This window comes from Hyaloscypha bicolor, assembly GCF_002865645.1.
Source record: "Hyaloscypha bicolor E unplaced genomic scaffold K444scaffold_141, whole genome shotgun sequence".
NCBI lineage: Eukaryota > Fungi > Ascomycota > Leotiomycetes > Helotiales > Hyaloscyphaceae > Hyaloscypha > Hyaloscypha bicolor.
Genome location: NW_020194643.1, coordinates 209,490 through 233,419, shown reverse-complemented (window position 1 = coordinate 233,419; position 23,930 = coordinate 209,490). Strand labels below are relative to the sequence as shown.

General features: G+C 45.2%; 7 protein-coding genes across 7 annotated transcripts; 5 read left to right on the top strand and 2 right to left on the bottom strand.

Moving 5' to 3' along the window:
• Nucleotides 1-36: 36 nt before the first annotated feature.
• Nucleotides 37-903, bottom strand: K444DRAFT_513239 (alpha/beta-hydrolase; the record flags this gene model as incomplete). Its single annotated transcript, XM_024873507.1, has 1 exon — nt 37-903. A coding segment is annotated over one exon (867 nt), but the record flags the coding sequence as incomplete, so codon positions are not given.
• Nucleotides 904-1,253: 350 nt separating this feature from the next.
• Nucleotides 1,254-4,160, bottom strand: K444DRAFT_618838 (uncharacterized protein). The gene is made up of 11 exons (XM_024881407.1): nt 3,928-4,160; nt 3,748-3,882; nt 3,042-3,701; nt 2,829-2,995; nt 2,685-2,772; nt 2,593-2,635; nt 2,524-2,544; nt 2,421-2,469; nt 2,088-2,368; nt 1,998-2,039; nt 1,254-1,949 (listed from the first exon to the last, which is right to left on the bottom strand). The coding sequence occupies exons 1-11, from the start codon at nt 4,026-4,028 to the stop codon at nt 1,476-1,478; spliced, it is 2,061 nt and encodes a 686-aa protein (XP_024730560.1). The 5' UTR covers nt 4,029-4,160; the 3' UTR covers nt 1,254-1,475.
• Nucleotides 4,161-5,029: 869 nt separating this feature from the next.
• Nucleotides 5,030-5,764, top strand: K444DRAFT_667942 (uncharacterized protein). The gene is made up of 2 exons (XM_024887356.1): nt 5,030-5,123; nt 5,173-5,764. The coding sequence occupies exons 1-2, from the start codon at nt 5,113-5,115 to the stop codon at nt 5,552-5,554; spliced, it is 393 nt and encodes a 130-aa protein (XP_024730559.1). The 5' UTR covers nt 5,030-5,112; the 3' UTR covers nt 5,555-5,764.
• Nucleotides 5,765-6,358: 594 nt separating this feature from the next.
• K444DRAFT_700301 (uncharacterized protein) lies at nt 6,359-7,532 on the top strand (the record flags this gene model as incomplete). The annotated part of the gene is made up of 5 exons (XM_024888009.1): nt 6,359-6,531; nt 6,586-6,758; nt 6,936-7,231; nt 7,269-7,369; nt 7,439-7,532. 5 exons carry the CDS (start codon nt 6,359-6,361, stop codon nt 7,530-7,532), a joined length of 837 nt encoding a protein of 278 aa, XP_024730558.1.
• A 6,761-nt stretch (nt 7,533-14,293) lies between these two features.
• Nucleotides 14,294-15,777, top strand: K444DRAFT_541180 (uncharacterized protein; the record flags this gene model as incomplete). Its single annotated transcript, XM_024875774.1, has 3 exons — nt 14,294-15,501; nt 15,561-15,648; nt 15,703-15,777. 3 exons carry the CDS (start codon nt 14,294-14,296, stop codon nt 15,775-15,777), a joined length of 1,371 nt encoding a protein of 456 aa, XP_024730557.1.
• Nucleotides 15,778-19,374: 3,597 nt separating this feature from the next.
• On the top strand, nt 19,375-21,852 carry K444DRAFT_667940 (ankyrin; the record flags this gene model as incomplete). The annotated part of the gene is made up of 2 exons (XM_024887355.1): nt 19,375-19,634; nt 19,685-21,852. The coding sequence occupies 2 exons, from the start codon at nt 19,375-19,377 to the stop codon at nt 21,819-21,821; spliced, it is 2,397 nt and encodes a 798-aa protein (XP_024730556.1). The 3' UTR covers nt 21,822-21,852.
• Nucleotides 21,853-22,264: 412 nt separating this feature from the next.
• On the top strand, nt 22,265-23,792 carry K444DRAFT_571157 (MFS multidrug transporter-like protein; the record flags this gene model as incomplete). The annotated part of the gene is made up of 2 exons (XM_024877304.1): nt 22,265-23,386; nt 23,439-23,792. Coding segments are annotated over 2 exons (1,476 nt in total), but the record flags the coding sequence as incomplete, so codon positions are not given.
• Between the last annotated feature and the right edge of the window lie 138 nt (nt 23,793-23,930).

Here is a 23,930-nt window from a genome sequence, read left to right as displayed (position 1 = left end):
TTCTTGGACACTCCGCCTACTTCAACTCCAAAACTCCCTCAAACTCTCAGCGGCAGATTTATACGCCTCGTCCCTCTCCCTATTCCCCCTCCACCAACTCGGCCACTTATCCCACCCATGCACCACACCCTGAGCCACATATCCATCAACCCTCTTCCCTAGCCCCCTCAACCTCTCCCTAAACTCCTCTCCCTCCACCAAAAGCGAATCACCCCAGCACGTGATGATCACCAAATCCTTCGGCAGCGCATCTCTCAACAACTCATCCGGTGCCAATCCAGGACTCAATGACGGAGACGACATATCCGGTCGAGGATAAAGATACGCGTCATCAAACAGGGTCCCGAAAACGGGGTTGATAATTGGCGTAAAGTTTGGATTACTTGCCTGCCTCTCTGCTCTTGTTTTCGTCCAGTCAACAGCGGGATAAAAACTCACAATACTAACCAACCTCCCCACCTCCTCCTCATTAACTTTCCCCTCATTTCTCAGCCTCTTCAACTCCTCATGCAGTCGAAAAGCAGCCGTATAACAAAAATTCCCACCCGCGCTAAACCCCGAGAACGCCGTCCTCTCGATATCGAGATTCAGTTCCTGAGCATGTTTCCACAGATACATAGTAGCTGAGACACAATCTTCGATCCCGGTTGGGAAGGGGTAGGAGGGAGCGAGGCGGTATTCGACGCTGACTACTACTCTTCCTGTCCTTTTCACGACTTCGGTGGCCCAGCGGGCGTCGTCAGCTGCATTTCCAATAGTATAACCCCCACCGTGGAAGTTGATGAGTAGGGGGTATTTTTTACAAGAAGAAGGGGAGTGGAAGTAGGAAGAAGGCGTGTAGAAGAGGAGGTTAGAGGACCCTGGAATATCCCCGACTGTGGAGGGGGTGCGCCGGGTGAAGGATACCCGCTGCGGGAGAGGGAGTGAGAGGTAAAGATCGCAGTATCGTCCGATAGTTTGGGCTAGGCGGAAGAGGAATGCCTTGATGTGGAGCGTGAGGCGTGACATTTCCATTTTGGGCTCAGGGTTTGGCGAGGAGGTAAGGACGGCATTGACTTCCTAGAATTCACGGCTTTGGGACAATGAACCTGTGAAGTAGAGATTTGATCAATTAGGAAACCTTCATAGGGCTCTGGTGACCTGAGGATGATATTGTGAGGTTATGGCAGCGAACTCACTCGTTTCTAGAGTTTCGGCGCTTATTAAGTTGAGATGCAGATAGTCGAAGACTAGCGGCACTTTCGCCACTTTGCGTCTTGACCCACAGCAGCCGTGAGAATTTACACCCCAGGAAGGACTAAATTATTTCCTCTTGGAGAAGAACTTATTTGAAAAAGCCAGCACGAGCTGAATACCAAGTTTCCATATCCTTCGTGACTTTTCGCAATCTTACAATGTAGCCTAAGTGCTACCGCTATCCCAACGCCAAGCCTCCCAAATTTAGTCTGCAGTCGGATACAATCCTCGTCGTCCACTCATTCCTCTCCCATTGTCCCTTGTTGTGCCATAATCAGGGCGGTCAATTCTGCAATCTTCAGACTCAAGTCTGCCACCTTGGCTTCCAGATCCGTGTTATCAACCACGACCACGTCACCCTTGCCATTCTCTTTCTTGCTCGTAACATGATAGTTCTGCGGACCAGGACTATCAGGCCCACCAAACTCAGTAAATTGTCCGGAATGTGTTTTCGAATTCGCACGATCGGACAGAAATGGTCGTTGCTGTTTGGCAGGTGGCAGAATAGACTCCGTACCCCTTCCTGTGCCAGGGCCCATTGATGGGAAAGGTCTGGCCGTGCCCATGAGGTGGTCGTTAGTGGCCTCAAATAACCAAATAGCCGCAACGATGGGACTATGAGTTACTTTGAGGAGTATGATACGAGTATTGCGAAGCTGTTCTGACGAGAAGAATAGCCTGAGGGGTCGAATGAAGATCAAGGGAATCAGATTCTACGGTTTGTTAGGTCAAAGATAAATCGGATTTGGCTTTCAACTTACCAGCGGTGGGTAGAAGTGTGTGAGCCGGTCACCAGTCGATGCCTATCTACAGTTCAGTGGTGCAAAAGAAAGAGTAACATCGGTGCCTACCTCGAGAACATAGACGGAATAAACAAAAAGGTATTCCTCTCTAGCATGTGAAATGACTTTTGAGAAGCTGTCGCTCAAAATACTGATCAAAGAAGTGATCAGAAGGATGTTGGTCATGGTGATGAAGATAAGCATGAGTGGCGGCCCAAGTTTGGCATTGATATCGTCCATGATATCAAACCCGAGATAACTCGAGCCAAAGAACACCTTGATAAGAATCCAGCTCATCTCAGATAGAGTGAACGTGCCTCTCCCAAGAAGCGAGAATGTTGTCAGAAACCCTATCTAGCTATAAGCACCCGAACAACATGTAACGGCGCGGGAAAATCTTACCAATGTAGAGAACAACAACAATAACCATGAATTTGACAAAGTCTTTGGCCTAAAGGTTTATATTAAAGTCGGTACGTCTCACAGAACATCGAGCCATACTAACCATTTCTTTGAGGCAGGGAATCTGTCTCCGTTAGCATAGCTGAACTGACATGTTGCCATGTAAACTTACCAATGTACCAAAATATGGATGTAAGCTCAGAAGCGAGCAAATTCTACAGTGCAATTAGTGTTGATTCTCGCTCGGAGAACCGCTAGACTTGCCTTGGCACCATGAAGAGTGCCTCTAATGATAAGATATCGAATGCCGTGTCCGTTATAGAATTGCTATCCTGGACCAAGCCAACGTACCCTAGGTGCCATATCAGAACCACAACCGCTCGTTCCAAAGCTAGTGCTGAGACTCACTGGTTACGAGAAAAGCGGCTCCAATTAAGATGATGATCACGTCACATCCGTTCCATATATCGACTGCGTAGAATATTGATCCCGCGTCGATAAACTCACTGACCTCGTCATAAGCAAAGGCTGCGAGCCAAATGTAAAGACAAATCTCCAGCGGGGTGATGTGGTAGCTGCCAAACAGTCAGAAGTTAACCTCAGTTTGACAAGAACACTCACGGATTCCGCTCAACGAGAACAGCATAATAAAGCGCCAAAAATGTGGCAAAGAAGAGAACTTCAAACGCCTTGATGTATCTTGGTACTCGTAAGCGTATAAAAGGATCAGATTTCCTCTTATTGTAAATTTGCGGTTTCTTTTTCGAATGTGTGCTCATACTCTGCCAAAAGGTGATGTCTCCGTTCCATATCCCCGTTATTATTTTCTGCACAACCCTCTGACTAAGGAACTTCTTGCAGTCCGCTACAGCAGCGATTTCAAGGCCATTCAAGCCAGTGAACGACGTTGTTGGGTCTCCTTCCTCGTCAGTGTCGACTGGCGCCTCATCCGATGGGTCTATTCCCATTCCAGACAGAGATCGTAGCAATTCAACTCTTTTACTGCCTGGTCGAGCAGGTGATATAGGTGCAAGGGATGTTTGCGCTCGAAATTGTTGAAGAAGGTCTGTTCGCTCGTCCGCTTCTCCTTCGATCCCGTTGGCGTCGCTACTTTCCTCGGTCGCTTGTACAGGAGGCAGCTCATACAAGCAGAAATCGACCGCATCTCGTTCTGAGACCTGGGTGAGGAATCGCCATGCCACAATTTCGCACGCATTCGCTCGAGTTTCGTTCAAGCCGCGGTCGTCTGATTCGAGTGTCGAGAAATGCCATTTAAGAGTTCTGTTCCCAGTCAGCGTGCCGCCTTCAAACCCGAGAGAATACCAACAGAAGTGCATTTACCAATGCCAAGTTTGTGCAATTGAGCACGAGATGTTCGACAAGGATGCGTATTTTGTTGCCTGCAGAGGTGGTTCGCAATTGTTCGAAGGTCGACGGAAGGGCAAGTTCGTCGACGAAATAGCTGGGCCAGAATTAGTAATTGAAGAAACATTTAGGATTTACATACACTGATAAAGCTTTAACCACTTTAACAAAAGGGTCATCGGGCCCAATTGTTGGAAGTTGAGGGTGTTGAGCTGAATGGTTGCCGTGTGGCGAGAGCGCCATGGAGCTTATGGGACTGCGGCAGAGCTGATCTATGGCGAATGGATGTCTGTAAGGTGAGTTGCAGTTTCCGGAAGTCCTGCGGTTTGGGCACAAAGCAGTGGCAGATTAGAAATGGAATTGTAGAATCGAGGTAAAATTGCTTGCAGGAAAGAGAAGTTTGATTGATGTCTTGCAATAAACACCGAATGCGGGGTAGGCGGCCGCATTTCAAGGTTGACTTCAATGGGCATAGCTACGGAAAGCCGTAAGGATCAAAAGACCAAGCGATTTTCGAATCCGGTTTTCGACCTTCGATGTTTGATTTGTGGCACGTGCACACCCCACCAAAAATTACAAACACCTATATACCACGCCTATATATTACATCCCCTCTCCCTGTGCCTCTATTATTACTTTAAATATTTCCTCTCTTTAATTCTTCTCGCTCTCTTTATAAGTATAAGGGTAAGAGAGGGAGAAGGGGGCAGGGGGGGAGGGCAGGGCAAGGGGACCTTACTAAAAATTTACATTGCAAAGCACTAAATTTTTAGTGCCTATAGCCTATAATTTAGTGATTGTGGCCCTAAATTTTAGCGATAAGTAGCCTATAATTACAGGGCTTCCTTTTCCTCGCGAGTCGCATGCCTTGAAGCTCGCTTTTCGATTTTCGCTTTTCGCTTTCCACTTTTCACTTTTCACTTTTTCTCCTATATATATATATAAATAAGAATCAAAGAGAGAGTAATATTTTAAGCAGTAATAATAGGTAGAGGCACAGGAAGAGAGGGCATAATATGTAGGCGATTTTTGGTAGGGTGCGCACGTGCCACAAATCAGACATCGCAGGTCGAAAACCAGATTCGAAAATCGCTTGGTCTTCTGATCCTTAAGGTTATCGCTTTCCGTAGAGTACCGACTTTTTTGATTGGCACTATCCTAGTTTTCAACCCCTGAAACCACGCGTCATCCTCCAAAACCAAATATACAGGTATTTGGTGCATTTATTATTTCGACCCATAAAAGAGCCATTAATCTGTAGCTTCGCCTTCCAACTTCACGAAAATATTTATTCTCATCATTAGTTCTTCTCAAAGCTTTAACAACTATGTCTAACGAGTATAAACCCTTACTTCTCTTAGAATTCCAAAGCTTACCTATTAAATAGCATGAACCAAGGAAGAAACGTAGAAACAGAGACTGAGGAAAGGGAAGAGCTGGTTCCTCAATCCGAGCCGGAGAAGCAAAAGCCCCTCAGGAACGGCAACGTCAGAAATCAAGAGCTGGCTCCCGTCAAGAACAAGCCGCAGCAGCAGCAAGTCGCTCAGCCCCAGCCTGACTACCAACTTAGGCCCGAGCAGCACCACATTTCCCCTCGTGCTGAGGGCTACAGGACCGCCGCTGTACGAGAGTCTCGTATCAAAGACCGGCCAGACAGTAACTCTGGGGCGTCGGACAGTGCGTTGAAGATTAAGATCGAACTTGATTTGGAAGTTGAGGTTGATCTTTATGCCAGGGTTAAGGGTGATGTTACAATTGGGTTGATGTAGAGCGATGCTTTTTTTGTTGGGTTGGATCAGGGAGGAGGAGCAGTGGGGTTAGAGAAAGTCAATAGGTGATTTGTCTACTTGGGGTTGAAAGCTTGGGTTTTTGCGCATGATAAAGTTTCATGTCATTTCGTATGCATAGGTTTCTTAAATGAGAGATTGGGTACCACACAGCACCTCACCTCCCTTACGAAATAGTAATCTCACTTACCCTACTCTTATATTCCCTTCCGTCGCCACAATCTGATAATTATGCGTCGTCCCCACTTCATCCCTAGTTTCGCCCACGCATTAAAATGATTCGCCGTCGTTAACGTCCCAATACTCCTCTTGCTCTGCCCCTCAGAGAAAAGCTGCTGGAACGTAGCCGTTCCCACAACGCTAGGCTCATTCGTCCGTGTATTTTGTTAAATGTTGTAGGCTGATCCGTCGCTGCTGACTATGCCTTTTAAAGTGAGCTGTAGATGGGTTATAGGTCTGCAAGGCGATGTAATATTCGATTAGGGGGGAGGTGATCTAGCCGTCGACAGAGAGGTAGGCGTTGCTGTTTGGATCTAATGTTCCTTTCTAGTTAATGGCTCTAATGGCTCCCCCTGGAGACCATCTAAGCCGCTTTTGCGTTAGAATTCTAAACAGGCTGTTTTGTTACTATATAAAGTACTAGCGAGCCTATCTTCGAGCTTGGCTTTCTATCTAGCTCTAATATAATAGGTAATATGCCTGACCTTATTTCTATTATATATGGAATGAGTTAAAGATTAATTAGAATATAGGTTGTGGAGTTCCTCCTGCGGGCGTCCATCGTTGATGAATTTGAAGCACAGTGTGTCCAGTCCTTCAGCCGGATGCTATCGGTGGACATACGTAACAGAGACGATCCCGATGACACTACCACTTGAGGTGGATTTGCACGTTGCGGGAATTGTCCACGTGCATCTAGCAGAGCTTGCGAGCAAAGTGGGAAGAATTTCAGACACACTGTAAGTCTTTTGCGGAATTCCACAACCAGGAGCGCAGGTATTAATCCCAAGTAGATATTCTGGTGTTGCGGAGTCAATAGATGAAGTCCAGTCTTTTGTCCGTCTTATGGCTCGGGAGCTTAAACACAGGAAGGATTCGCTGGCAGCGACTCGCTACCTCCTTCACTGCGTTTGCCTGAAAAGCCGCTTCAATCGCAGATACACTTACCGGTGTTTTTTGAACTTAAGTGAGTCTTACACTTGGCTTCCATAAATTACTTTGCAATTACCATTACCCTAAGACTAACGGCAATCTTAACTTAATAGCCTACAGTACCAGGAAGCAATGGTTCTCCTCTATCGGCCATTTCTTCTCTCAGATCCTCAAGTCTTACATATAGCATCTATGCTCACGCCATCTATAGCCCGGCTGAATTGCTTCCAGGCTGCATCCGACATATGCCATATCCTCACAGTCTATCGCCGTCACTACGGTCTCAAACGCACCCACGTCCAGATGGTTCATGTGATCATGGGAGCTGCATTGATACACGCTTACTTATGTAGTGGTTTCACTGGGAAAGAAGAGCCTGCCGCCCAGGAATTCCTCCTTAATTGTTTGCAGGCCCTGGGCGAAATGGGGCAAACGTACCGAACAGCTATACGAGCACTTGAGATTATTGTTTTATTGAGAAACAATTGGCGCAAGACAGCCCTTAGTGTTTGTAATAGATGGCAGTAGATGCACCCTTGCACAGAGCTGTCTGGCCACTGACTCGAATGTATACGGCGTGTGCACGATCGGCATTCTGCCAAGCTTAGAATCCATTTCCGTGAATTCCGTGGAGTTCTGGCCATGGTACGCCCAATGAAGGTGCTTCACATTTTTGAGTACTGAACGTTCGGAGATGTGCTGATAGTGTTGCAGGCACAACCAATTGAAACGGATGTGTTCCGAGATGCCCTTTACCGAAAGGAAGCTCGAAGCTTCTACAAACACGTGTCTGAAACACAAAATCTGAAGTGCTGCACCGGTTTTGCATATCCGATTATGAAACAATAGTTGGGTAAAGGAAACAACGTTCGATCCCTTAGAGTTCACATATTAAGGGTCCAGAAAGCTTCCGCAAACAGCTCCACACCATCAACCACAGACCTTGAGTCAATGAACAGGAGTCGAGCTCCAATTTCCTGACGTGAAGTACAGTGCCAGCCGATACACTTTCTTAAAAATTAAAATTAAAAGGGGGGGAAACTCGTCACCACTGCACGCACTGGATCAAATGATTGTAGATCATTTGGAATCGCTGCTACGGTGACTGCAATTGCTTGACGCATTCCAGATATTTGTGGATCATCTGTTGGGGTGCATAGTCCTTGCGAAACCGTCATGGAGTGCATTGATGCTCGTGATGGATTCTTCGAAAGCAATGCGGCTTTAGAAGCTCAACTTTCGGGGTTCCAAGGCCAACAAAACGCTTACGACTCTCCCGGCGGTTGGAGAAGTAATTGGGAACACGATAGAGTGGACTTCCATGTTCCGCTGGACTCGGATTTGACGACCACATGCTCGTTGTGGAATGAAATCTCCAACAGGCTTGGCAGAAATACCTAATTTCTGGTATCGATAGAAGGTATCACCCACCAACCGCCCAAACCCCCTTTCCGCTCAACTTGGATTTTGGAGACCTTAACGCCACAAAATCGAAAATTAATGTGATATTCGCAATATTTCGAGTATTCTCTATAATCTAGCAAATTTTTAGAAATTTCCAAAGACTTTGAAAAATCGAGAAAATTTTGGTGGGGTAGGCGTGGGCGGAAAGGGGGTTTGGGCGGTTGGTGGGTGATCCCTTCTATGTATCGATGCCAGAATCGTAAGGTATCGATACTATCGATAAAGTATCGATTCCCGGAACCCAATTCCCCCCTTTAATTGCAATTAACTTTAGAACCACTTCCATTATAAGAAAACTTTGGTAACGCAAATATTCTACTTAATTTAGGCTTTCTATTTAGCTACCTATCTTATAGTTTAGACTAAAACTCGTCTTAATACGGCTATTTTAAGCAAAAAATAGCTTTTGAGATTTTCGTAAGGCTCGCTTATAATAAGCGTTCTGATAAGAGATACGAATACGATACTAAATTCACCGAATACGAGGGCCATTTTAAAATTAAGATAATATTAACTCTTATTAATAATATTAAGTAATTCCTTTAATAAAAGGACTAGAAAATAAAGAATATATGTATAAATATATTATTATATAAATTAAATAATAAATGGAAGAGATAATTTTAGGCTAAGTATTGATTCGGTATTAATATGTATCGATTCTTGCAATACCTAACTAATACCATCCAGTATTAATACCTTATCGATACCAAAAGTATTTTTGCCAAGCCTGATCTCCAATGCAAGCCCCCCGACGGAGGCGATATCTCAGCGTCACCCTCAGACCATGTATGAAAGGTTTTACGACATACTTCGAACCCAAGGCAGCACCAATGGTCAAAGTATCCTAGGAAAGCATGGACTTGCTTCTATTCGAGATATACGAGGTGATCTGGTTCATTTGTACTTCATTCACGTCCATGCCACCCTTCCAATAATTGACGAGCATGCTTTCATGCTCATCTACAACCGGTTCAACAGGGAGGAGGACCTCACAAAGTATCTTGATCTGGTGCTGTTGCAAGCTGTCATGTTTTAAGGCTTCGCAGTAAGTATATCCACATCACCCGTGCTATCTGAAGTCATGCTAAAGCTGCTCCAAAGCATATCAACGAGGCGCAGTTAGCGAAAACACCGTACAAGTCAATCCATGAAGGACAGAAGGATCAGTTTGAAATAGTCAAAGTGAGAACACAACTTCCGTTTTCTGCTATCGAGCGTCCAGCTAACCCTGTCTCTGGCATTTTACCTATTGCAAGTAACGACCGATCAATATATCCTGTCCCAGGTCTCGATTCTGCTAAGCCATTGGACCCCGTGTGACGCCGAGACCCAGGTCAACAGCTACTGGGTCAGCCGAGCATTCCATCACGCAGACGAAGAACGGCGATAGCATGCAGAGCAGAGAAAGCCTTCCACGGGGAAACGGTGGAAACTGCTATGGTGGTGTTGTCTCATCCGTGGACGTATGCTTGCACTGGGACTCCGGAACCCCCATCGTCTGCAAAGTTCGACCGATGTTCCGGTACTCCCTTCGGAAGAGGATTTCGGATTGGAATCATCCTAACCCAGTTATGTGGATGTCGAACGGAAGCGGATTCTGGTGTCGACGTTCATCGCCTTGTGCAAGCTTAGCAACATCATGGGAGCCGTGGCAATTTTCCGGAGAAGCGCGAGCTTCAAGCAGAATTGGAACGGCAATCTCGACAGGCTTAAACTGTTGGACGTGTTGCAAGTTATCGGATTTGAATGTTAGCTGAGGGCCTGGAGAGAGGACTTTGACGCCGTAACCAGGGAGGCGGTCGACATTGATGTGCATCGGTCTATCATCGCCCCCGTCTATAGTTTGAGGATTCTCAGCGAGTAGGTGTATCCCGCGAGCCTCGGAAATCATTGCTAATAGAAGTATCAAAGCTCACTTTTGGCCTGGCTTTATCGGCCATACCTTTGTTGTTCAACGAACAACACTGGAATCACTTGGCGTGATCCTATACGCCATGTTAAGGCTAGCTCTATCGATGTGGGAAGAAGTGTAAGGAAACTCCTTGAACTGAATTCAACTGAAGCCATCCCAAACTACATGTGAGTGAAGTCAATTTGGCGCTTTTTTTGATACCAAATGCGTTTAGATGAAATGGTTCTGACATGCCTTTAGAATGTCTTGGATTGCTCTCCCTGCTGCTCTAGATATTGTCGTCAAATGTCTTGAGCCAAGCTCATCTCAGGTTGAGACTAACATACAGTTCCTCTACAGCATGGGCAACAGGTACCGCGGTGCTCGGTTCATAGCATGGCTGCTGAGCGAAGCGACTCATGGAGCGGTTATGGAGAATCGCAATTGCATAGAAGAGAACCTAGATCTTCTGCCAATGCAAATGTCTGATGTGTGTAGTTCTAACGCGGTTGGGAGCGTATTGGAGGGAAAGCAAGCTGAACTACTAGATCGCATTGCTAGGCATATTGATAATGGTCTTAGTCATAATATTAACGCGACATTTTAAAGATAAACTAGATCTGAATCTCATGTTTCGCAGTGCAACCAGCGTCAAAGAACCTACGAATTGGAAATGCTTATCTTGCGTGTCCTGGTACTTTTCCTCTGCTGCTGCTCGAACATCAGTATTCGTCAAGGCACTGGGCATGCTCCATTTTTAATGAGCCCTACTGGTCCTTTACAGAGCGGGAGCTGCATCACCGCTATTCTCACTATAGCCGTGATCCATATTTTCAAGATGGCTATGGCTAGTTGAAAAAAACAGGATATTTTCTTGGTGATGTGAATGTTGGAAAGTGTGAAATTTGGGATTAGGATAAAGGACCGAGGCAAGCAGTAAGTCTAACTAAGATCTATATTCAAGTATATCTCAAAAGAATTAATTTATAACTTATATTATTATTTTAATATACAAAATTAGATTTATTAGATTAATATATTATATATTAATTTATATATTAAAAAGCTATTATTTATTATTTTTAGTTTTCTTTTATTCTTCTAATATAACTTTATTTTAATTAAATAAAATATATTCTTTATATATTTAATATTATATAATAATTTCTTTTATTAATTTATTTTCTTTATTAATTATTATTAATAATTACTTATATTTAATATTCTTGAAAACCTTATCTTTTATTACGGGTACGGCATTCAGGGCTTGGAAAGCAAGGTAGAAGGTCCCTTACGAAGACGATTCAAAGCTAAGGAAGGGAAAGCTAGAATACAGGAGGCTGTGGGCTTAAGTGCACCCACAATGCGCTAGCCCCTAAGGGGACTAGCGTCCTAAATATCTCCATGCGCATTCCCATACTAGCTGTCAGGTGACTGTATCAGGTGACCAGAACGTGGAAACCAGAACTGTGACATCTTTAATATATTATATTAATAAAAAAGAAATAAAACAAATAACTAAGTTATAATTATAATAGTACTAGCTAGAGGCCATATAGGAGTGGCCGTTATATAACTGCTTTCACCTAGCTAGCCGGCGTTTCTGTGATGGGCACACGTGATGGCGCATGGACAGGTGTCAGATGTCGTGGATCTAGTTTCCTATTTTGGGTAAAGCTTGCGATCGGAATCGTACGGGCGATCGGAATCGTACGGATCGCATGGGATCGTGTTTCCTAGTTAAGTAAAGTGCTTCGCAGGCTTGGCTAAGCACTAGGGAATATATAGGGAGACGCTCCTAGCTTTGGAAAGGGGCATCAATTAGTCTTTTGTTGGAATCAATTCTTGGAATCAGTTACACTTGCAAGCGTCACTCTGCAGCTTACTTACCTTGACTACTTGTGCATCACCCTGCTATTACGTGCCTCACAGTTTCAGTGGTTTTAGCTAGTATTTCCCTTCTTTTATTTCCTTTCCTTCTCTCTCTCTCCTTTTTCTCTTTAGCTTAGTATTTTCAATATATGAGATTCTTGAATCTTTAAGCCCTAGCTATTGCCTTAATCCCGCTGTTATAATAATATAATAAAGAAAAAGTTATTAATTATTTACTTAAATAATAATAGCTTTATATTTTAAGACTTATTATTATATTGAAGTAAATAAAATATCTTTTCTTATTTAAATTATTTAAATTCTATATATTTAATTTTATTAATTAATTAAAATCTCGAAATATTAACTTTTAAATATTTTTTTTAAATTCTTTTTATTATATTAATATATCGGTTTACTAGGAATACATAGTACTATTATATAGTTACAAAATACTATTTGTATAAAGTTAGCAGTGTGTCAAATGATTAGGTTTGATTTGATTAGACCCCCCTACTCAAATCAAATCAAGTCAAAATCAAGCTAATCAAATCATACTTAATTATAATCAAAGATAATCAAAGATAATTAATTAGATTTATCACGTGATTACACACATGACTCTGGAGCTTCGGAAGCCGAGATAAGGCTAAAATAAGGTCTGGGCTAACCGTATTCGGTATTACTAAAGGCGCTCTTTACTGAACCAGGCCTAGCGCCAATTAGTAAGCGAAGCCAAAGGCGCTAGAACCTCCTTGATTTCCAGTAATTCCTTGCCGCTAATAAAAGAGAGCTATAAATAAACCCTTATAGTAATTAAAGAAGAAGAAATAAGAAAATAAGAAAATAAGAAGGAAAAAGAGAAAGAGATTTCTAAAGAAGAAAACTATTAAGATAAAGTAATGTTATAGTAGTAGTAAAGAGCTTGAATTGAGCTATTTGCCAGGCTAAGGAAGCACTGGCCACATGTTAAGTCACGTGCAATAGCACCACGTGACTAGTATCACGTAACAAAAACTAGTTTGTTATTTTAGATTTAGACTAATTTTATACTCTTATATATGCTTTATAGATTTTATTTATATCTTATTAATATAGCTACTAATTATTTAATAATCTTTAAAAATGCCTAAGAAAGTATTCTTTTATATTATCACGTGATGATTATAGTTAATTATAATTAATTATAATAAAAATCAAGCTAATCAAATCATACTTAAATATAATCAATTCTAATTAATTCTAATTAATTAGCTTTGATTATTTTTTGACACACTGAAAGTTAGTATAATAGTTAATATTCAGAAGTAAGGATTATAATATCGTAGTATTAATGTTACGCTCTACCGCTTCACTAGTAAATTTAGCGTCACGTGATCGCGATGACGCATACGGCTGGCTAGTATTTAGAACACCAAAGCTCCCGCACTCACGAGCTTCCCTCCTTAGTTTAGAATCCTCGGAATAGAGCCACTCTACCTTGCTTTCCAAGCCCAGAGACCCGGTCTCGTGACAATTAATATGCAATCCCTAAATCTACTAAGCCTAATTAGGACTAGTCTACCGGTCGAGTTACGTATATATGCGAGCTTATATAACTAGTTACATGACTAGGAAATTCGCAGTATAACTATTCTAATATAATATTTTTTTATAATATATATTATTAAAGCTCTTTTTTCTTTCTTTACTTAAAAAGTTTATATAACTCAAATTATTATTAAAATCAATAGTTTTAATTATAAATACAAGAATATATTTAATTAAATTATAATAAAATATTTTATTATTAAGTAAAGAAGTTAAAGGCTATATATAGGATTTACTTTATTATATTATACACCCTCTTTATTTCGAAGAAATGATCGTTTAATAGTACTAAGGGGCGGATCACGTGCTTGTCGCGCTTACTTCTGCGACTCTTGATCATAAATACTCAAAGAAATGCTTTTTCGAGGCTTTGCAATGTCAGTTAATTGATCCTGATAAAGTATTTCCAGCTTGTATGTTGCTACATAGTCACATGACGAATTGCCTCCATCCCGACCCCGCATTCATGGTTTCCAACAACCAATCAGTGGGCGCACCTTTCTATCTAGCTTCTCACTTCGTAATCACGGATAGGGACTCAAGCAGGATTCGAGTTGTTTCATGATAAAAAGCAAACCTCCCCCTCTTCAAATGACGCGATTTGTCAATTGGTTTTCGCAATTGAGGCGTCATTTTATCGCTTGTGATCGGCAACCACAACCTCAATCTCAATCTCAATCTAAACCTCACCTCATCAACATCAACACAACAATCATCACTTTCATCCTCATCTCAGGCTAATCGCAGCCATGGCCCCCTCAGCCCAAGCAGGGCTGATCCCCTCCTTCGTCGCTGCAATCCAAGCCTCCCTCTCCGTCCTCCTCGTAATATCCTACGGCGCCATCGCCGCCCACCTCAAGCTCCTGGACCCCAGCGCCTCAAAATCCATCTCCAAGATCTGCGTGCGGATGTTCCTGCCCGCCCTCCTGCTCACCCAAATCGGCTCAGAACTACATTCCGGCTCCGCGCACCGTTATCTCATCATCCTCGCCTGGGCCATTATCTGCCATCTCGTCTCATTCTTCATCGGGATCGCGGCGCATTACTTTTTAGGGATGCCGGATTGGATCACGGCGGCTATTATGTTTAACAACACGACGAGTTATCCACTGTTATTGATTCAGAGTCTGGATCAGACGGGCATTTTGGGGAGTTTGATCATGGAGGAGGGGGAGACGACCAGGGCTGCGATTGAGCGGGCGAAGTCGTATTTCCTCGTTTTTGCAACAGTGTCGAGCTGTCTTACGTTCGCAGTAGGACCAAGATTGATTGACTCGGAGCATGGTCCCGATCCTCCAAGCGATAAGGAGGAGATTGAGGATGACGATGAGGGGGGAAGGGATGAGGAGAATGGGGGCGATGCGGATGATGAGATGAGTCCGACGACTGAGCACACCGGCTTGCTGTTTCCGAGGCAGAGACAAGCGTCCGTTGCTTCGATGTCATTTTATCCTTCGAGGAGACAGTCGATCGCACCGGCTATTGCATATGACCGGAGGCCGTCGGTTATTGCGAGGAAGAAGTGGGTGAAGTTGGGAGATCGGACGAAGTGGTGGTTGCTTTTCTTGTTTGACTTTCTCAATGCGCCATTGCTGGGAGCTGTGCTAGGTGCGATCATCGGTCTTGTCCCCACCCTGCATGTTGCTTTCTTCAGCGACACGGAGGATGGCGGGATCTTTACTGCGTGGTTGACGGAATCATTCAAGACTATCGGCTCATTGTTCGTCCCCCTCCCTGTCGTAGTTGCGGGTGTCTCACTATACATGTCGACCCAAAAATTGAACGAGGACTCGAACTCCAGAACTGGAACGCCATGGTTGACGACTTTGTTTGTGCTGGCGGTCAGATTTGTGTTTTGGTCGGTCGTCTCGATTGGGGTTGTTTATATACTGGCGAAGAAGACAGATGCTCTTGGAGAAGATCCGATGTTGTGGTTTGCGATGATGTTGATGCCAACGTAAGGATCCGCTTGAGTCCTCAGGTGAAATGGCATAGGCTAATTCTCTGATTCTTTAGAGGCCCTCCCGCAATGAAGCTGATCACGATGGTCGAGGTCAGCAACGCCGACGAAGAAGACGAAGACAAGATTGCAAAATTACTGACAGTGAGTCTTCCTTGCTTGTTTGAAGTTTCCCGGGGTTTCAGGCTGATGGTCTAGATATCATACATCATCTCTCCTATCCTGGCATTTACTGTGGTGGGCAGTTTACGTGCTAGTGTGGCAGCCATTTGACCTTAAGGGTTCGATTACAAGATAATATTCTACAAGCACCCGGTGTCTCTCACTCCCATAATATCCAGAATACAAAGCAACAACTCCACGTAGTGCATAAAACTCCGGCTCCGAGTTTGAAATGACTCTCGCGACCGTCCAAAGCATTAACATTTCCCTCCTTAACTCCACAACCTTCTCAAGAAATAGAAAACACCTCTTGAATCTCTAACACGAAACAAACTCGATAGTCTCCCCTCCCCTCCTTCTCCATATTTGTATGCCCGCCTCACCTTTAAAGCAGTGAGCGATTTTGAACGAAAGGTCAATGAACACAGCTTACAATCCTTCACAGTCATTGGATATATCTGACACGAAGTCAAGCTACTGGCCATAACCTGTCAACGTGAGCAATGATAGCCGATGTCTTGGCACAGAGTTTACCTGGGTCCCCGGGGTTGGGTCGAGGTCGGGGTTGAGGCTGAGGCTGAGGCTGAGGCTGGGAATGAGGCTTCATATCCCCTCTTACTCGTTTTTCTTTTCGGGTATAAAGAACACCAGAGTTTTCCGTAAAATTCGTATTTGTAACTGACCGAAGGAGAGAGAGGGGCAATTACAAGGGTAGAGAAAATATTTGAGTATGTGTGAAGATGTTTTTTGAAGTTTGAATTGTGATATTCTGATATTCTATAATTTGGGAGTATATCGAGACACAGAACAGCAACGGGAATCGATCCGGGATTTATACTCCATGCTAAAAACCTTGCGGCCGAACTCATCGAGATTCAACGGCGCAAATGGGAGAGAAGTGAAACATTGATAGCAAAGTGCACGATTTACAGTTGGTGAAAAATTGACAACCGATTGCACCGCCATTGAAGTCAGAGTGCTCAGTTATCAATTGAGCCAGAATGCACAGTGAGTAGCAGAGTGCACGATTACAGGGGTTGGGACCCGATGTCTTAGAAAACTAGGACTGACTAAGCTACTGAATGGGGAAATGTAAAAACTCCAAGGTGGACGGTTAATCATAGAAATGCGGGGGAGGATCAGATTATACGAGCGCGGCGTCACGTGCCGCTCCCCCTATTACCACTCCTCGGCTCTCAGCAGGGTTTTTTCGGCTTCACTGCTTGGTTTTATGTGATTCACATTGCATTTGGCTTCACACTTCTCTTAATAATAGCTCTTGATCACTGTTTAAGAACTCCGTCGGAGCACTGACTCATGATCTCACTGATCGCCGAGATAAGCTTAACTTGACCCGAGGCCTGGTCTCTCGGGCCGGCGCTGAACTTGTTTTTGCACTTGACATCCAAGGGGCATCCATGCAACCGTATTTACGGACCTCTCAGCCTCAACCATTTCAGGCTTTTCCCGCCAAGTCTTATCTTGACAATGTAAATTGGAGGGGGCCGGAATGGCAGGCAGTGGTAGTCGTTTACGATCATTTGGCCAATATTCTGCTGCTGCAACACTCCTGTGAGATTGAAGGTCCCAATTCTGTCTGGTATGTACTCCATGGTAGGTCGCGAGTGAGATTAATGTATTCAAGGAGGTAGTATGAAAGCCGAAGAAACTGTCCAATATTTCTGCCGAAAGTTCAGACACACCCTATCGGCTGACGGGCCGCACGTACGCGGTAAGTTCCACCGAAGACAAGAAACGGCTGTGCTTCAACACTTCTCCCCATAATCGTGCGTCAAGACTTACACTAAAGCCCCACGTCCCTGCGGGTTAAGTGCGCATCGCGGATACGCGATACGGTCATTTTTGTAATAACTTCCACAAATCCACGAAATTGAAAAATTGAAAAATTGAAAGAAGCCAAAACTTGCGCAATTATCGGGCGTACCTCCATACAAACTTTTTCTCTTAAGATCTTGTGTTACGTTGTGAAGTTATTAAAAATCCTAGATTTTTTTTGTTAGGGAAAAAAAAAGTGACCGTATCGCTGATTTTTGACCATATCGCTGATACGCACCGAACCCGCAGGGACGTAGGGGCTCCGGTGCAAGTCCCGACGCACGATTAGCAAGAGCAAGCGGGCGTGTTTTGACTGCCCCCAAACCCCCAATGAGGAAGGTTGATGCTCCCTCCCGTCTCCTCGGCTCTTGAAACACTGATACACCCCAAGACGCCTGATAGGCGGCGCATTTTCTTCACTGTTTTATATTTCTTCAAATCGGCAACCTTCAGAAAGCGGCGGAACGTTCGCCATTTGTCGAGTTTCTTACTCTCTGTACTGTAATCCTCGAGTGTATCGTCTTTTCCTGCTGGCCGGCCGGTGCATTCCGGAAGTCCGGTCAGCCTAGGAGCTCGGAGCAGTCTGTGGCATCTCTCGCCCGGGCCCGGTATGATTGCACAGCTTCGGTCGTTTACCCTCCTCTCGTCTGAGGTGGAGCCGAAAGACTGCAAGCAGGGAGGGGTTCTGCCTTCGATATCCAAAGTTCAAATGATAAAACCCCCACATCGGGTCACAGCCTCACAACCGCAGTGTTGGGAAGTCGCGTGGATCCTTTCCATTTGAGCCGGACCCCGTTGGAGGCGCGCTGCTGCAGCTGCTGTCGGGCGCAGCCAGCTACCAGGATATTTAGAGACCTTAAGTTAAGTTTTTAATATAAGTATAAGCTAGTATATTATAAGGCTTATAATGATCAAGTGCTTCTTAACTTATAATAAAAGGATTCCTTAAAATAGAATTTTAATTTAAAGGAGTTTATATACTAATTAATTAAGTTCTAGTTTTAAAGCTTTATAAAGCCATATAAACCAAGGGCTTATAGGGCTCTCATATCTAGTTTTAAGGACTTTGTTTGCCAAATTTCTAGGCTTTCTTAAGCTTAGCTTTAGGCTATAAAATATTTATTTTTTAATATCCTTAATTTAATAACTATTACTAATTTATGAAAATTTATATTTAAATAGCCATTACTTAGCGCTATAAGAACCTAAAGAATGGAGTAAATTTTATTAATTTCTTATAAAGTAATTTAAATTTAAAGAGAAGGCTAGATTTTTGGTGCTCCCATCCGAGCACCTCTACTTTGGATTGGAGGCCCCCAATCGACACCCTGGGGTGTCGTTTTACATTTTCCCGCTACCAGCACTAATGAATAACAACACCTGCGGCTGTAAGTTCCCGCACTCATGGTGGTTGCAAGGGGAACCTGGCTCACCAGGTCAGATCATCCTTAAAAGGATCAAGATTGACGATGGCATTGGTGACTCGGTAACTGGCGGAGAGACAGTGTGCCCCCATTTGGATATCGCGCAATATTTACCCTGACGGCGGGCTTGCGCCCTTCATTGGATCATTTCCGTTGCTCTATCGTTCGAAGTAATGTGGCGTAAGAATTCTTGTGGGCTTTCGTTCTTAAGGCTCCATGCGAGTCTGAATTTTTTTTCTTACAGTAATGCTTCTATTTCATTACTTCAACAGATAGAACAGAGGTAGACTTTCCCGGCCGACCCCTCGTTTCGACACGAAGCTTGTAGGAGCAACTCACCCTACTACTCTCTCAACTTCCCCCATCCAACCCTTAATATAATCAAGCTTTTCGAAGTCACAATCTCACACCGACTGGCCATAGCTCTGATATTACCAACCTGTCCGGAATGAGGAGAGCTTTACACATGGATTCTATGGCATCTATGGCACTTACCCAACGCGGCTCATCCTCTGAGGCTCTAGTATCGATGGGCCGGGGCGACGCCTTTGTGGAAAGTGCAACTAACGGGAGGGGCCAGCGAAGGGGGCCTCCAGGTGTGCAATGGAATGAGACGAGAGACCGCCAATATGCCCGTATGTATTCAGTTTGCAACATTCATACTGACGATTTGCCTCTTTTCTTGAAGGATGATGGATTTGACTTCAGGTAAGTACTCTGTATGATCCTCGTGAAGGAAGGCTAATGGCTACTTTCAGAAAGCGAATCGCCCAAGAAAAAGCCGCCTCGAATCTCGGCCCTCGACCGAACGAGCTACGACCGGATGCAAAGGAGGATGCGAAGGGGGTGGACAAAAGGATGGAACAAGCATATAGGGTGAAGAAGTACTTGCAGCATCGGAGAGAGGGAAATCGACACAAGCAGTCCGCTCCCTTGGATATGTCAGCTACCGATATGGAGAAGCTCAATATGGCATACGAGATGGAAAACGAACTTTCTGCCGGGAAATTAAGCACCGCAAACATGGCGTCATTCCAATTTCGCCGCGACTTCGAGAACTTCACACAAGACCCGACAAGCTTGGCTAAAGTGCAGAATCTTCAAAAGAATCTGAGCGAAGCGCAATGCCCCCGGCGGTACTCCATTGGGTTTCTGAACAAGGCGATTTACACGAAAGAGAGGCTCTCATTGGCCTCAGTGCCCAGCCATAGCTCCGAGACTTGCTCTTCAGCTTCAAAGCGCACTTCCTTGGCATCGGACTTCTCATCAGCCACTGCGCGTACAATTCGCCGGCGGACCAGGAGATCAAGACAGGCAACACAAACAAGGGACAACCCCCCAAATGTGCCTCTTGTGAAAAGTGACAATACGAACGAGGGACACATTCCATATGGGCTGGTACAAGGGTTCCCTCATGTCGATGGATGCGTTCTGGACCCTTCCATTCGTGAAAAGAAACTACCATTGTGCTGTTTGCACCGGTGTCGTGGAGATCCCAGAGTGGTCAAATGCGATTACTGCTTGGATGAACTTCCCAAATCTCATAGATTTGTCAGGGACATTATTAGGAAGTCGCGTGAGGGTGAAGATGTTATATACATCTATGCGGGAAAGCCGGTTTCTTTCGATTTCCATGAAGTTGATGGTTTCGGTGACACCGTCCTTCACCTGGCTGCATCTCTAGGTGCCGGCTGCATGATTTTGAGTTGGCTCCTCAGTCTGAAAGTTGATGTGCATGCTCGAAATGGCGCTGGGCAAACTTTCATGCATGTTTTGAACCCAGCATCTCTGGCAGCGCATTACAATCACTCTGCTGAACGTGTCGGGGATGATGGGGTTCGGAGGCTTTTTCATCATTTGCGGGCCATGGATTTCGATTACAACCTGCAGGACGACTTCGGCCAAACTCCTATGCACGCCTTGACCCAGCACTGGCTAAACATACACCTCATAAAGCTCCTCTTCCACCACTGTCTGCCGTCTGGGCCAACGTTACTTAGAAGGGATTTCCAGGGTCGAACGGTCGAAGAGCGCATCAAAGTCCAAGCACTCGTGGACCACAATGGCTTCCCAGATCAGCATCGAGCGAATGTTATCAATGCTTTGCTCCAACAGATCCAGATTGTGTGCGATGGAGAGTTCACTACTCCAAGGCACCAAATCTATTACGAGAAAAGTACTCTCCCTCCAACATCAGTTCTCCAGGACTATCCCCAGAATGGGAGACCAACACGATACCAGAAAATGAGGGAAACAATCACCAGAGCTCTTTCTGGATTCCCAGAGCTCGAGTATCGTGGCCGCAATGCCCTTCACTGTCTGGCAGAATCTTGTAGCAGTCTAAAAATTGGCACGGAAAATCCAGGCGCTCCTGGCAAACGCAAACGTCAAGAACAATTGAGGCTCCGCCATGACTATATCATTGATCAAGTCGACAAGTTACTTAATGCAGGAGTAAGCCCAGATGACTATGATGCGAATGGAAACACTCCATTGATGGCGTTCATCCGCAACGATCTATCACCCGAACCTGAACGACAAATCACTTCTGATGTCTTGAGAAATCTCATTAAAGCAGGTGCAAATGTCCATCGTCGCAATAACAAGGGGGAGACAGCTCTACACCTCGCAATGCGATTTGGACGTCCATCCGCTGTAGATATCTTGCTTAGTAACCTTGCTAACGTCCACGCACGGGCGAGAAGGGGTGAGGGAATCTGTGAAGTTGCAAGCAAGTGGGCTCTCCGAGAGAAGAAAGATGGGGCTCGCTATCATAGAATACTCATTTGCATGGACATTGCTGGGAGATATTCTGCTGTTCTGGGGCCAAGGCGGGAAGAGGAATGGGACCAACAAAGATATTGTGCCAGCTCATCTTGTGAAGAGGTTGATTAGAGAAAGATAAAATGACCACCATGCTATTCAGCACTTCTATCTCAAAGTCGATTGCTCTCGATTTTTTCCTATTCCAAATTTCGAGTCCAAGCTTTCTTTTTCACTGAGTTGGCAAGATGCCGAATACCCGTCACTGCATGGAGCCGAATGGCGCCTTTTCACTTGCAGATTATAAAGTGTTCTTAGCTGCAGATCCTCTCCAATAATCTTCTCATTCGATTGAAATCCGGGGCACCGTCTTTTTCTAACGTTACTATTGGCCCCTTTCAGTTAGACTGATTTCTCATTCGCGGCCGCTCATTATCTCACTGGCTCTTCTAATCAATCTCACGTTTTCTTCCCTTCGTCCTTTAACTCCCCTTCATTTCGTTCTTTACCGTTTAATTGTACTGTACATACATCTTTTCTTTTGAGCATTGTCCCTTGTCGACACCTTCGACAACATGGACAAACTCGAACGCTTCCTCTCGCGCCCAACCGCAAAACCCTACCGCTCCAAGTCCCTCTCAACCACAACTCCCTACCTCAATGCTCAAGGCCAGGTCGATTTCTCACCAGACGACATCGAGAATCCCAAAAACTGGTCCGCACGACGCAGATGGTACATAACCGTAATCTCCATCCTCCTCGTCATGAATGCAACGTTCGCCTCCTCCTCTCCCAGTGGGGCCCTCAACAGCATCGCCACCCACTTCTCCGTCTCCGTCGAAGCGACCGGTCTCCTGGTAACGCTCTTCCTCCTAGGCTACTGCTTCGGTCCTTTCTTCTGGGCACCACTCTCCGAATTCTATGGCCGACGATGGGTTTTCTACATCTCCTTCACCTTGTATCTGGTCTTCAACTTTCTGTGCGCTTTTGCGCCGAACTTCGCTTCGTTGTTGGTAGGGAGGTTCCTCACAGGGACTTTTGCCTCGAGTCCGATGTCCAACTCGCCAGGCGTACTGGCAGATATCTGGGGGCCAGTCGAGAGAGGAAATGCCTTGGCGCTATTCAGCGTGATGACGTTCGTTGGTCCGTCACTCGGTCCCGTCGTCGCAGGCTTCTTAGAGCTGAAAGAAGACTGGAGGTGGAACTTCTACGTTTTGTTGTGGTTCGCGGGCGTCACTGAGCTTTTGATGTTCACGATCCCGGAAACGCTACCGTCGGTTGTCCTGCTGAATAAAGCAAGACGGATTCGGGGAGAGAAACTTGAGGGGTTTGAGCATGTGAAGGCACCGGTTGAGGAAACGGATCGAACGCTCGCGGGGTTGTATAAGGTGGCGTTGACGAGGCCGTGGAAGATTCTCGTGGATCCTATTTCTTTTGCCACGGCGGTGTATTTGAGTGTTGTTTATATGTTGCTTTATATGTTGTTCACTATTTATCCGATTGTTTTTCAGCAGAAGAGGGGGTGGAACTCTGGTGTCGGTCAACTACCTTTAATCGGTGCTGTCATTGGAGCCGTTCTGGGAGGCGCTCTTATATTCTGGAACTCGTCGAGGGATAGGAAGAGGTTCGAAGCTGGGTATCGAGGGAGAGCGGAGGATCGCCTGCCTGTGGCGATGATTGGGGGTGTGCTGTTTCCAGTCAGTTTATACCCAGAGCGGACGTGGAGAAGGGTTGGCTAATTTGAAACAGGTAACAATTTTCTGGTTCGCCTGGACTGGCCAATACAACAGCATCCACTGGATTGTCCCCACCCTCGCCGGCGTCTTCCTCTCAACCTCCATCCTACTAGTTTTCGTCGCATTCCTGAACTACCTTACCGATACCTACCTCATGTATGCCGCCTCCGCGCTCGCCGCGAATACTGTTTGCAGATCGGCCTGCGCAGCCGCGGCTCCGCTCTTTACCCAGTATATGTTTGACGCGCTCGGGGTTGGAGGTGGTGGGAGTCTGATTGCGGGCGTCGCGTGTTTGCTTGCTCCGATCCCGTTTGTGTTCTATCGGTATGGTGAGCCGATTAGGAGAAGAAGTAAATTTGCTCCAACGGAGGATAATGGGGGAAAGGAGAAAGAACACGGGGATCGGGGAAAAGAGGAGGAGGAGGGGGTTGTGGGTCGAAATGCGGAGAGTGTGAATACTGGGGCGAACCAAGCACTGTAGAAGAGAGGTGGTGGATGGGAAGGA

Bases quoted from the DNA above. Each gene is read 5' to 3' on its own strand.
- K444DRAFT_618838 (XM_024881407.1), bottom strand. From the start codon at position 4,028: ATGGCGCTCTCGCCACACGGCAACCATTCAGCTCAACACCCTCAACTT. The intron at 3,883-3,927 runs GTATGTAAATCC...ATTCTGGCCCAG, and splicing joins GTGGTTAAAGCTTTATCAGT to CTATTTCGTCGACGAACTTG. The intron at 3,702-3,747 runs GTTGGTATTCTC...GACTGGGAACAG, and splicing joins GCATTGGTAAATGCACTTCT to AACTCTTAAATGGCATTTCT.